Raw genomic sequence first — 13,555 nt, 5'->3', positions numbered from 1 at the left:
ACGTTTTTTGTTGTTTTTTTTAAATCAACGTTTCATGAAGAAGTAGCTCGTATAATGAGCTCAGCAGATGTTCCACCAGGTGTTTGCTAATTGCTGCTGGCTAATCTGAGGGAGCTGAAGGACGGAGTGGTTCTGTAAGGCAGAAGTTTCATGGGAGGAGCTGCACCTTGGAGGCGGAGCTTGGTCTACCCAGGCGTTTTCCACAGCTGAATGGTTGCCATGGAGATTAAAGGATTTCTCAACACTCCAGGTGTGTTTTTGATGAGTGGATAACATTATAAAGCTCAAAAAAGTCAGTTTTACATATTACTGCTCCTTTCACTTCAAGGCTAATTAACTTCCTCTGGGTGTTCATGACTGAACCGAGTCTAAACCAGGTTCAGGTTTGGACACACTCTTTGTCTCGAGCCTGAAAGGCGCCTGAAACCAGACCCAGTTTTCTGGAGTATTTAACGCGACTCCAGATTCTACGAATGCGGCGCGTTTTAATTGGTCCCAGAGAAATTCCCCAGCTTCACACTGCGCCTCTTCAGGTCAAAGGAGTGTCAGTATGGCTGTGGTCTTTTCGGCTCAACAGGGGAGACCGTGTGATCCTTCCACGCTCTGTTTGTGCTCTGATCTGCAACACCGAAGCCCATTATCCCGGTGGAAAGGGGTATTTATTTAGATAGCCGACTCCAGCAGGATTTCATTGTAATCTTAGCGGACTGTGACAGTGAAAACATCATTCAGGAGTTTGTAGCCAGCAGGGAAACTCCTGTTCAGCAACGTAAACAGAGAAATTACATCCTGTCAGCACAACAGAGATCTTGGATTTGAGATGAAATCAACACAGTTTCTGCTTAGCTTATATTAACATACACTCTGACGAGAAGGCAGAGGTGGGGAGGAACTAGTTACATTTATTTAGTTACATTTACTGGATGGAAATGGTGAAATTTGAAATAACTTCCCTAATTTTGCAGAGAAGTTTTTACACTCACTTGAAGTAGTTTTTAATGCGGTACTTCAAAAATGTACTTAAAAAATGGTGATGATACAGCTGTTCTTTTTCTTTAGCTGCGTTTCACACAAGTTGCTACTCTGCTGAACGAGACGGAGAACAGGCACAAGAGGAGGAGGACAGCAGAGACAGACACAACAGTCACCACGCACTCACCTTTGAGGAGAGTGACTGCAATTCCTTTGCAGGAGGAAAAGTTGGTGAAAAGTGAGAGTCTTCTGACGTTTAATGACACCAGGGAGAGCCTTCCTCATTTTATTTGAACTACATATTAAAGGTATTCAACAAATAAGTTCTTGAACACTTTAATTTTAATCCTTAAAGATACAGTATGTAACTAATATAAAATGTTTTTTACTTATTTGTTAAAGTTGTCATGACAGTTTAGTATGACATTAAATTTGTGATAAGATTTAACTCATCTGCCTTATGCCATTGCTAACTAGAAACAACCAGTCAGAGTGGGTGTTAGCGCTGTCAATCATGCTTGTGTAGATGCACCTCACATCCTCCCCATTCCCTTTGCTAGGCTACAGCTTCTCCCAATCTGTCTTGAATGTTCAAGCCAGTTAGCTTGATTATTCATGCTAACTTTTAGCGAAGACTAAATTCAAGTTAGTGTGAACTACCTTCACACTAAGTTAGCATTTAAGCTAACTTGAATGCTCACTTCAATGCTAGTTTATGGATAAACAGTGTCATTATTTATCTACAAATAAACAATATTTTTGGTTATCTACCAATGAAAACAATAACCGTCCATGATTTTAATCTTTTAGTGAAGACTACATTCAAGTTAGCTTCGTAGCTTCAATATTAGTTAGCTTCAAAACTGGTTTGTATTGAAGCTAACTAGGTTCAATGCTAACTACTTTTCAACCCAGCTTGCTTCAGTGCAAACCAACATGGGTTGAAAGCTAGTTATCATTCACCTAGCTAACTAGCTAACTAGCCTGAATGCTAGTTAGCTTGAACTAACATTCAAGACAGTTACTTCAGTTATGAATAAATAGCGTCATTGTTTATCTATTAATGACGTAGCAAAAACATTTTCCTGGAACAGTAAGTTGTTTCTGTGCCATTAGCACATTAAGCAGCATGAGAATGATTACATGATTGTCGTACCTGAGCATGATTGACAGCGCTAAGAGATGACAGAGGTCAATCTTTCCACATATTACTCATATTATTCTGTCATAGCATAATGACAGTTTTAACAAATACATTTATAAAGGTTACATGCCCCAGTTTTAAATATGGAAATGCAGGTAAATTCTCAGTTAACAGGATATAATCAAATTTTTAAAAAATATCCAAATAAAGACCCAAAACAACACAGGTCACCCTTTTTTGTTAGTTTTTTTAAAAGAACTAACCTTGGCGTTCTGCAGGGGGATCTGGTAGCTGGACGGTTTGTAGTAGAGCCTCTGCGACGGCTCGGTGTGGATGTCCCCCAGAAACAGCTCCTCCACCAGGTGGTCCAGGTTGTGGTGCAGGTACTGCTTCTCCACCCGCAGCAGCTGCAGTTCGTGCATGGTGAAGTTCAGCTCTTTGGAGCAGTCAAAGCCTCCCTCTTCGTTCCACAGCTCGTACATCACGCCGGGCTCCCAGGGGCCCCTCGTCGCCCCCCTGCAGCTGCGGCCGAGCCGCTCGCTCAGCTCTTTGGCCTTAGCGGTGGTGTGAGGCACAGTCTGGACCAGGTGGAGTTGGTAATCTGCCTCTGTGCCGCCCCGGACTATCCAGGAGGCCTGGCGCAGGCGCAGGCGGCCGCTGATGACAAGCGTGTAGGTGGGTTTGGTGCAGTGGTTGTCTTCGTAGTAGAACTGGTGGGCCTGGAAGGTGTTGTTGGGGTAAAACCTGTAGGATCGGGTCAGAAACCCCGGGCCAGGTCTCACCTCACAGCTGCAACAAACACACAGGAAGTCACATGAAGCTCATGAAAGTTCATGTTCAAAGTTACATTACATTCCACATTTTTACCCAGGGCATGATTTAAAACTAGGCATGAAACGATTAATCAGTTTAATTGTGATTAATTGATTATTGAAATAATGATCAACTTAGTAAATCGATTAATTGTTAACTGGAGTATACAGACTAAAATAAAGGGCATTTCTTAAAACTAAATCTTTGTGATATTTTAATGCGTTGCTCAGAGCTATGAAGGTAAGTACGGAGGGCCAAAAGGGTCAAAATTAGATGGACACATTTATTTAAATAACTAATTAGATGCACCATTAAATGAATAAATGTTTAATTAAATGTTTTCAGGCTGAAGCGATTAATGATTAACCATGATTAATCAATTATTGAAATAATCATCAACTAAATTAGTAATTGATTAACTGTTAAACGGCAGACTAAAAAAAGGACATTTGCTAAAAGATATACATTTTGTATTAAAGATAAAAAGACCTTATTTGTCTGTAAATACATTTTACCCAAAACTCCTCAAGTTGGAGAGTTTTAGCTTTGTCTGGTTGAAGCTAAAACTAGCTTCAGTTTGGAAGCTAGCTAACCCTTCCAAAAATTAGCATTTGGAGCTAGCTAAATGCTAGTTTGGAAGATAGCTGTAATTTAGCATTTCACTGGCTAAAATAAAGCATTTCAGGCATTTATGTAGCCTAAAATGCTACATTGCTGCATTTTAGGCAACAAAATGTTTATTTTCTTATTTTAAAAGGAACTGAATTACTTGTCTATTTGAATCTTTTAACATATTTCTTATACAAAGGCTAAAGTGGTTAAATAAAAATTTGTAGAATGTGCCATTTTTAAAAAATCTAATGAATCGAATGTCAGAATAATTAATAGATTAATAAATTGCTAAAATAATCAGTACTTGCAGGCCCAGTTCAGACCTTTGTGTAAAATAGCTAGCAGGAAAAGCAGCTGACCTGGTGGACACCCAGTGGCCCTCCACGTTGGGAGGCATCTGCACGGTGATTCGGGCTCCGTTGTGGAGATGCTTCAGCATGTGGTTGCACAGCGAGTCTCTGGATGAAGGACTGAAGGTTTTCTTCAGAGAGCGATGACTGGAGTGAGGCAGAGAGGAGCCTTCAGCCCAAACTGGGGGAAAAACAACACAACACAGAGCTGAATGAAATGGCTTAGAAATAAAATATCTGGGTATCAATCATCCCTTCTGTGAGTTACACAACTAAGCGTCAGGGAAACGCTACAAGAATTTTTATTTAATTATGAGAATATAGTCATGTTGGCAGGAAAAAAATGCAATGTTATCAGAAAAAAATATCTTAAAATTTGCTTTCATGAGAAAAAAATCTTCAAAATAACACAGCTGTTTGCATAATTGTCCTGCTACTAATAATAATTATTGTTGATGTGCTAAAAGATTAACTATTTCTGTTAAGTATGAAGTATTAGCTGTAAAACTTAAACCAAAGTATAACTTCATAACATGATCCGTGTTATTTAAATTTTTTGTGTAGTTCTCATAAACTTACTACTTTATAATGGTAATAAAAATAAAAAAATGTAAATTAGCTCTAATACTCAACATCCAAATAGATAGTAAAACATGATTGTCAAACAAGATGGCCGCCGTTGGCGTGCTGACATTACGATGAACTATGGAAGCACCAGGAGTAAATTGGTGAAAAAGCTCCCTGATTTTCCAAAAATTAAATCTTCAAACACAGAAAACTCAATTAATCAATAAAATTGACTTATCGTCCAGTGCTCAAAGCAACTCTGGGGTTTTATAATCTACTAAATTAACTGTGCAGGACTCATAAAAGGTAAATTAGAGCGAGATCAAAAAATGAAAGCGGTTTAAAGCTTTACTCGTGGTTTTAATTGACTGAGCTGCTTTGAACTTCTTTTGAATTCTTAATTTAATCATCTTAAACCAAGCAGACACATCAGTGACGCCTCTTCTAAATGGAAAATATGTCTGATCATGATGAATAAACAGTTTAAAGGTGGGACGCTTCATTTCTGAGTTCTGCTGGCCCGCTTTCCGTCCAACCAAACGGAAAACAATAACCTCAGTGCTGGAATGAGCCTGTCAGGATAAAATGTCGGAAATGAAAGCATTTCAAAGCCCACAGACAAAGACCGGCCCTGAGGCGCACATTCCTCTGAGGTTTTATTCCATGTAATACCCCATATCATAAAAATCTACCTTGAAATATGAAGACTTGGCTCTAAACTCTATCAGTCCTAACTCACTTGGAAGTATCATCCAATGCCCTGGAATTTGAGACTAATGAGACAAGAACGTGAAAAAAACCCCATTTCATTAAAAGAAACCAAAAGCCCAGAGAAAGCCAAAGCTGCCTCCAGCTGTTTGACACCAAATTGGCCTGAAAAATTTAAAAAACAAAACACAATATGGTTTTAAGAAGCTGGACTCTGTGTTGTTCACGCCTGCAAACCATTTCAGAAAACACAAATAATGACAATGTTAATCTAAACTAAGTGTTTTCACACCTCATAAGCCGGTAAATTTGGTTCAGTTGGGGACCAAAGTTGTAACATTTGTGACATTTTCAGCCACTGTGGTTCTCTTTCACCCTGCACTGAGGCAAACAAACCAAACCCTTTGAAAAGCCTGTTCCCCTCCTCGCCTCTGGAGGCGCTGCACTAAGAACCATTGAAGGAAATGACAGGAAAACCTCTGAAGAAGACACAACTTTCTTCCTTTCCTTTTTCACAAAATGTAAACAAACATGAACTCGTGTGAGATTTCTTTTTTGTCTTTGGTCAAAGAGCCATTTCTTCCTGTAGCGCTAGATTTGTGAGTTGTATTTACTCATAATGCCCTGAACTAGTCCACTTCCACAAAGACTGTTAATCTCCAGTTATGATAACATTTAATTTCCTTTAGGGACAAATAAAGTAACTGAATTGTCCTCATCATGGTAATAAAGCTGACTGAAATCTGATAAACTGAACTGTAAGTGACTGAGAGAAAATATAAAATATTAAAGTGGGTAAATTAAAACACAGTATGGAAGTCAAACTGGGAGCTTCTGGTACCAGAGCCAATCAGATGCAAACATGGCATCGTCAAAATGTTTCACGATTGACTGTATATTGATTTTATGACTTCTTCTTCTTCTGTTTTTATGATGTAAAGCACTTGGAACTGCCTTGTTGCTCAAAATGCTATAAAAATAAACGTGACTGACATCAGCAATGCAACAGAAATAAGCACATATCAATAATCGATTACAATCATTTTATTAGTTTTCATTAAAACAGTTATTTAAGTTGATTATTCTGTTGATTGCTCTGATGGTTAATCTGTTTTTAAAAATCGCACGTTCCGCAGATTTTCCATTTAACCACTTATTTTTTTTTTTTACATAAAATATGCATCAATACATTAGTAATTTAATGTTTTATCATTTGTAGGAAATGCTAAACTCTACTAATAACATCAACAAAAGATTAGCTCTTTCTGCCTGACTTATCAATACAGTGTATGGATGATTATTGACTATTTTTGAGATTATCTGATTAACAATTGCATTGAAAAGGTTCTTAATAGCATTTTTTTTCTGATGAAGCTGAAGCTATGTTGGTTGAGGAGTTTTAGGTGGAGCATAATTTAAGACAAAGGTTGTTTTTATGCAAAATTCATACATTTTCTGTACAGTTTTTATTTAATTACCGCTCTGAGTATGTTGTTATTCTACCAAATTGATTTTTTTAGGCTGCATACTCTAATGATTAATCAATTACTAAATTAGTTGACAATTATTATAGTAATCGATTCATCACATTAAATCATTTCAGCCATAAAGGTAAAGGTAATTTTATTTATATAGGACATTTTCAGCAATCAGGCAATACAAAGTGCTTTACAGGAATTAAAAGGAAATACAAACAAAATAACAAACCAAAGGAAAGAGCAAAAGAAGAAAAAGCTAATAATGTTGATCCAAAGTAAATAATCTACATACTCCAATTCAGGGTTGGTAGATAAATATAAGTAAGTACTTGACATATCTTTAAGAAAATTCCCTATTTTTTACTTCCCTGTCATCTGAAGCATCTAATCTTATTTCCTGGCAAATAAGTGAGGTATTTTGCCTAATTTATCTCCTTGAGCTGCGATCTAAAGTTAGCAGCACCGTCCAAACCTACTAAAAATCTCAGCATCATAATGAGATGTGAACTAGTTTTAAATCAGAGTAACAAATCTTTTTACGTTAAAGCCAAATGTGAACCAGCTCCCAAATGGGAACCAGACCGACTGGGAGATGAATGAGAAAATGATTATAAGGAGCCGATATGTTCCCTGTTTGAAGTCTCATGCGTCTTCCTCAGGTGACGGCTGCACCGGAGAGTGGAGCGCCATCTTTTTTAACCTCTCCCTTCATTAAGGCAATAATCATAACAACTGAGATGTTTCTCTGCTGCTGCTTTCCCAAGCTGCTGCACTGTACCTCGAATCAAAGTGACCACAAAACTCCCAGAGCCCTAAACCACAGTGAACATTTCCAGTTGGCCTGATCCCACTGGTGAGGTAAGAGCACTGGGAGCTCTGACAGCAGCCGAGACAAAAAAAATAAAAAAATCCAAAGAGCTGGAGTGGGAGCCACACAAAGGACTTTTGTTTGTTTTATCTGAGAGCAGAGAGAAAGTAAGACCAACTTCAAAATATTTAATTTATTGGCAATATTTAGACTCTACTGGAGTTCAACTGACTTTCTTTAAAGGGGACCTGATGTGTAAAATCCACATTTTTCATGTTTTTGTATTTTCCATTTGGGTCTCAACTGCTTCTAAAAACAGCTCTAGCACTTAAAAAAAATCCACACAGCCGTTTCTTGGCAATAAGTTCATGTTTTCTGATGTCTGGATAATGAGCCGTTCCCAATTATTGAGACACAATGTTACCTAGCAACTCCAGCCCGTTACCTAGCAACCCAAGCTGAGCTCCAGTACACTTGGTCAACTGGTCTGTTTTGTTGTTGATTTCCCATTCAGAAACCACTTGCTGCATTCTTGTTGGTTGTGCAGGAGGCTCCACTTTTGCTTTTCAAAGATGTACTGTTGTATAATTGTGTGAACATTGATTTGTGGGCGTGGCTAACAGCAGCTTATTCAGATTTAAAGTGACAGGAGGCCCTAAAACATCTCATTCTGAAAGGAGGCCTTAAAACTGACCAGACTAAAATATCATCAATATCATTTTAAAAATATTAGTAAATGTTTCCAGAGGTCAACAAAGGTCAACCAGCAAGTCCACGTTTACAAAATCAAACACAATACAGAGAAAATCAACTGTGCTACATTTGTGCAGCACAAAAAGTTTTGTGTCATTATAATTTCTAACATGTAAATAAAAAATTAAAAAAAAAGGTTCCTGGGGTCACCAGAAGTCTACATGCCATTTTCTTTAAATAAAAAATTTACTCTGAATTTTTATGAAGTCAGTTTTTTTTTTTTAACCATATTTTACTTGTTTTGAGTGTTTTTTTGTTTTCAGACATTTTTTGCTTCCTAGTTGTTTTAATCAACATTTTTATAGCAATAATTATCTGAAAAGTGCCACAATATAATCTGTGAATTTAGCTGCAAATGTCAATTAAAATTTGAATATGTATTTGCACTTACTACAGAACAAAACATGCAGATGTTTGTCTGGTTTTTATTATTTTGATGCAAATTATAAGCATGAATGAGTTTACCTTTTACGCCAAAGCAGCTGGAATATTAAAATTTCTGTTCTGGATTAAAATGAACACACACACACACACAAAAAAAACGTAACTTTAACAACAGAAGTAAGACATAAAAGCTAAAAATCTAATTTTACCACGTTAATGTCAATACGAGGCTCATGCTGGGATAAAACCCTCCTCTCCCATCTTTAACACGTGTTTGCACTGAAACAGATGCTTCTCTGGCTGCTGGGTGTTTGGTCTCAGAAAACCACTTCAGCTGAAACTTCTCTGCTTTTATGAAATCTGACAGGTTAAGCCCCATTTAGACTCAAATTCAGTTAGTGCGGACTAAAATAACATTGTCTAAAAAGATTAATTTGGGCTCAAATGACTGATTTCAGTCTCTCGGCGTTCCTATCAAATATGCAGCATCAGATTTCTTTTTTTAAAATTTTTTTTTAACCAAATCTAGGTACTTTAAAACAACTAAAGTAATAAAAGGTCAAATGTTTGGTGTTTTCATTATACAACATAAAGGATAGATTACAGCAACGTTTTTTATATTTCTTCGTTGGATAGTTTTGCTTTTTGAAGATTTCATTCTTGGAAAATTGTGGAATTTTGCGTCACTAATGTGTTTCCATCATTCAGAGTGATGTCATCGCACCCAGGGCGGCCATCTTGTTTTCACAAACTTATTTTACAGCTATTTATTTATTTATTTGGAATTTGAATTTAAATCAAGAATAGGACAAAATATAAGCATCAGGCAGTTGTTTTTTTTTAATTTTTAAAAACAAAAATAAAGTCAAAATGTGACAAGAATAAAGTTATGTGACAATAAAGTCCAAATATTATTAGAAGGAATGAAATTTTATGAAAACTCCTTAACAAAAAATAGCAAAAATCTATTATCTGTGCCTTTTTCCATTAAACAACTTTTTTCTTGTAATTTTAATACATTCTCTTGGTAAAATTGCATCTTTATTCTGTGATGGCTATCTTCCTGAAATTCAACAAAAAATAATATTCCCTGGCCCTAATACTACATTGAACGACTCACAGAAAGAAAGAAAAGATTGAAAGAAAAGCCACTTTTTAAAAATATTTCTGTCATTTCGTTTTTGGAAAAAACAGCAAGAAAATGGATTAAAATTGGGAATTGGATCCATTATTCTTAAGTCATATTATCCAGCCCTATTTAAAGGTTCATGAAAATATGATTTCACAGTCTGTTAATCTTCCATTTCTGTTTTTATAAACACTCTGCATTTGAGCTCTGAGGTTTTTCTCCTCCAATAAATTTCCAGCACACTGTAATCCACACTGACAGAGCATTTTTGTTGCCACAATGAAAATGCTCTAACCTGCAATAACACACCACTTAATTGAGACTTTAAGACACTTAAACGCACTTAAGAATAAGTGGAACGCCGAGGCGTCCTTTTTATCTCCAGCAGTTCTTTAAGTTTGCTGCCAAAACGCTGCTTTGTACTGTCATCTGCAGCAGATGGAGCGGGTCAACGGCGGGCCCATAATCCAGCGCCGCTCAGACACGGGTTTTTATCAGGAACGGATGTTTAAAGTGGCTCTTAACCCGCAGAGCTTTCATCTGCAGAACAGCTCGAGGGAGGCCTGGTGATGCCCTCTGACCTTCCAACATAACTCACTGAGGAGGCGTTATTATTCAAACCTGCTGATAAACAGGTGCAACAATCGCTGGTTTACTGCTGTAGCTCAATTCAAAGGTTAAATCACACACAAACTGACATATTCCAGCCAATTTTTTTTGTGGTTAATTAAGTTTTTTAGAAGATTTTAATCTTACATATTACTAATAAAAGAGATTTTGAGTACAAATATGTCAGCTTGGTGGAAAAAAATGCCTATGTACTGCACTAAATGCTGAGTCAGGGGGCTCGTTTTACATGAATTACTGCGCTCCACTCAGTGACACAAACATATTTGGTAACCATGGAGACCGCGGAGCCGTTGGTAGCCGTGGAAACGCCAGACTCTTGGCTAGAAGCTGATTAAAAGCGTTTGAGTTGAGCAGTTGAGCAGGAAGCATTTGGGACTGCGGGACAGACGCCAGTGACCATGAACCTTCATCAAAAAGGCATTGTAGGGAGTTCCAGAAGTGCAAAAAAAAAAAAAGTATGGATTTGAGGGGCTTTCTTTTTTTCCCCACAAAAAAGTGAGTAGATTTGTTTTACTTTTTACACAGAATTTCCAAAAACTACACTTGAATTGGAGTCAAATAATAATCTTACTGTTCAATTATGATTAGAGTTTTTTAAAAATCAATTTTAGACATGTAAATATAAGTTTACTAAGTAAAAACACAGGAAATCCCCACTTTGTAGATGGTGTCAATGGCAAAACGCCATTTGTTTTTGTTTTGTTTTTTTTACTGAAACTTCTGTAAATTTGCTTTATTTTAATCTCCATGTTATCAATCTTTGCACAGGTAATGTGGATCTATGGTTTACGAATGTCCATAGCCTTATTAGTGATATTTCTAAAAGGTTTATATACTGTATAATGCAGAAAACTTTTCGAGTGGCAAAAGTATCCAAATTATTATTTTATGTTCTATCCTTATTTTCTCTGAAACTATAGCAGCTGCTGTAATTTTGATACCAAGATTATTGGAATAGAGAGTTTTGAATTGTACAATGTTATTTTAAACACATACTTCAGAAAATCTTATGGGGCTTTGCATTGTTGGATTTGGAGTCTCATCTTGCTCTTGACATATAAATATATATATATATATATATATATATATATATATATATATATATATATATATATATATATATGAGAGAGAGAGAGAGAGAGATACATGGTCTATAATACAAAATAAAACAACAATATTCTACATTGAATCACTGAGATTAGGATTATTTGCCCAAATAATATATGAAACAGGCGCTTGACAGCCAAGGGACGTTAAACAAGGTGGAGATGAAGTTTATTTATTATGTAAACATGAATTAACCAGCATTTCAAGGCATCAAAACTTAAGTCCCAATGAAGTTTGAACAATAATGGCTAACAATTTGTCACTGTTTCTGTAAGATAGTTTCTGTTTGTGCACATTTTGCCAACACATTTTTTCCTTCCACTAAATTTCCCATTAACATACTTGGATACAGCTCTCTTTAGCAATTACTTTTTGTGGCTTAGCCTGCTTGTGGAGGTCTACTGGAGAACCAGCCCAGCAATCTTCATTATTACTGTGTTAGCCACAGTAACATTTTGTTTCAAAAGATTTTTTTTATGAGTTTCATGAGCATTTCAGTATAAATTAACTTTTTAAATAACATCTCTGAATGCAATGAATTATTACAACACACAAGCTTCACTTTTTGAATGATTTCTAAGTTTCTGCACATATTAACCTCCGGGGATTACAGGTGGATAAAGGAGGAAATTCAAGCCTCTTTGTTGCAGATAGTCAAGATAAATCAAAAATAAAAGTGAATAAAAATAAAGTTTCTTACCTAAAAATGCAACAAGAAACACTGCAGGAGTAAGCTCCATTTCTGCAGCCTGAAAGCAGCTTCTGACTAAACAGGTTTGCTCTGTTTCCTCTTTAGTTATTCCCGCAGAAATCCCGGTTTAATCCAGAGTTTGGAGCAAATTCTCCTGCGAAATTCGAGCATCATGGCAGAAAGTAAACCTCCGGGTGGGCAAGAAATAAAAACCATCCAAGGTTCGCAGGAAAATAAGCGCACATAGAAACCAAAAGCGAGTCCAAACGCTTTTCAGCGCTGCAGCGTTTTAAATGAGGCAGCTCGGTGGATGTTCGCGTCCTTCATGCATCCTGCGGCCCGGAGGAGTGTTTAAAAACTTAGTCCAGACACCGGAGTCATCGCCCCGCCCGAGGAGAGACTCGAGGGGCGTGGAGGTTGTACTTTAGTGCCCCATTTGAGGTCCAGACTGTGACGGGGAAATGGTATATATGTTTCTGTGGCGGCACAGACAAAAAAAGCACAATATTTGCTGTTTAAAGTGCAGGGCTATCGACTTGTGACCATCCTATGGAAGTCCAAATGTGCCTGAATTCGATAAGTTAAATTCGAACTGAAATACACAATCAAATTTTAATTGACACATGCATCTTAATTAATTAGTTGCTTGGCTTAATATATTGTGGCATTTGAAAAAAACAAATTATTCCTATAAAAATGCTGATTGAAAAGCACACAGAAGCAAAAGATGTATAAAACAAACAAACAAACAAACATTTAAAACAAGTAAAAAATAAATAAAATTGGCTTAATAAAAATTCAGAGGACATTTTTATTGAATTAAAACATTATTTGTCTATGGTTGGAAAAAATACTGCATACATGTCTTTAGTTGAAAATTCTTGCTGTATTTATCTTTACTTAGACCCATGAGTGATTTGAGTAAAAGTTGCTGGATGTTTGTGATTGTATATAATATAAAATTAAACTGAAAGACAAAAAGCTTAGAAAAGAGGAATACTAGGCCATACTAAGAAAAAAAATAGAAAGTAAAATTATGAGAATAAAGTTGGAATATGAAAAGGAAGTCATAGTTTTTCATGAATAAAATCATATTACAAAAATAAACTCAAAATAACAGAATAAAAATAGTAATAATGAGAATGAAGTCATAATATTTCAAGAATCAAGTTGTAATATCATGACTTTATTCTCATATAACTAATACAACTTTATTGTATTATTTTGACTTTATTGTCATAATTTTATTACTTTTCTCNCNTATTTTTATAGGATATTTTTTTTTATGTTAGCTTGCATTTTCCATTTGATTTTTTTGTGCATGACTCTCACGTTTAAAAAACAGGCAAATTTGCACCACTCTTGAATTACATTTAGCGGCCGCAAAAAAACACTTCAAGGGCCACAAG

At 36.2% G+C, this 13,555-nt stretch overlaps 1 protein-coding gene across 1 annotated transcript in view; it reads right to left on the bottom strand.

Moving 5' to 3' along the window:
* The window catches only part of LOC106960020 (protein APCDD1), a 25,694-nt gene extending 13,180 nt beyond the window's left edge, over positions 1 to 12,514 (bottom strand). The window contains exons 1-3 of the mRNA XM_015052927.1: positions 12,156 to 12,514; positions 3,901 to 4,072; positions 2,380 to 2,905 (exon numbers count right to left, since the gene is read on the bottom strand). Of these exons, the coding sequence (XP_014908413.1) occupies positions 2,380 to 2,905; positions 3,901 to 4,072; positions 12,156 to 12,195 (738 nt within the window). The 5' untranslated portion in view covers positions 12,196 to 12,514. The remainder of the gene's footprint in view (positions 1 to 2,379; positions 2,906 to 3,900; positions 4,073 to 12,155) is intronic.
* Between the last annotated feature and the right edge of the window lie 1,041 nt (positions 12,515 to 13,555).

The sequence above is a fragment of the Poecilia latipinna genome, unplaced genomic scaffold, assembly GCF_001443285.1.
Source record: "Poecilia latipinna isolate Pla-1442-1.1 unplaced genomic scaffold, P_latipinna-1.0 Scaffold1146, whole genome shotgun sequence".
Lineage (NCBI taxonomy): Eukaryota > Metazoa > Chordata > Actinopteri > Cyprinodontiformes > Poeciliidae > Poecilia > Poecilia latipinna.
This window is presented reverse-complemented; position numbering and strand designations above follow the sequence as displayed.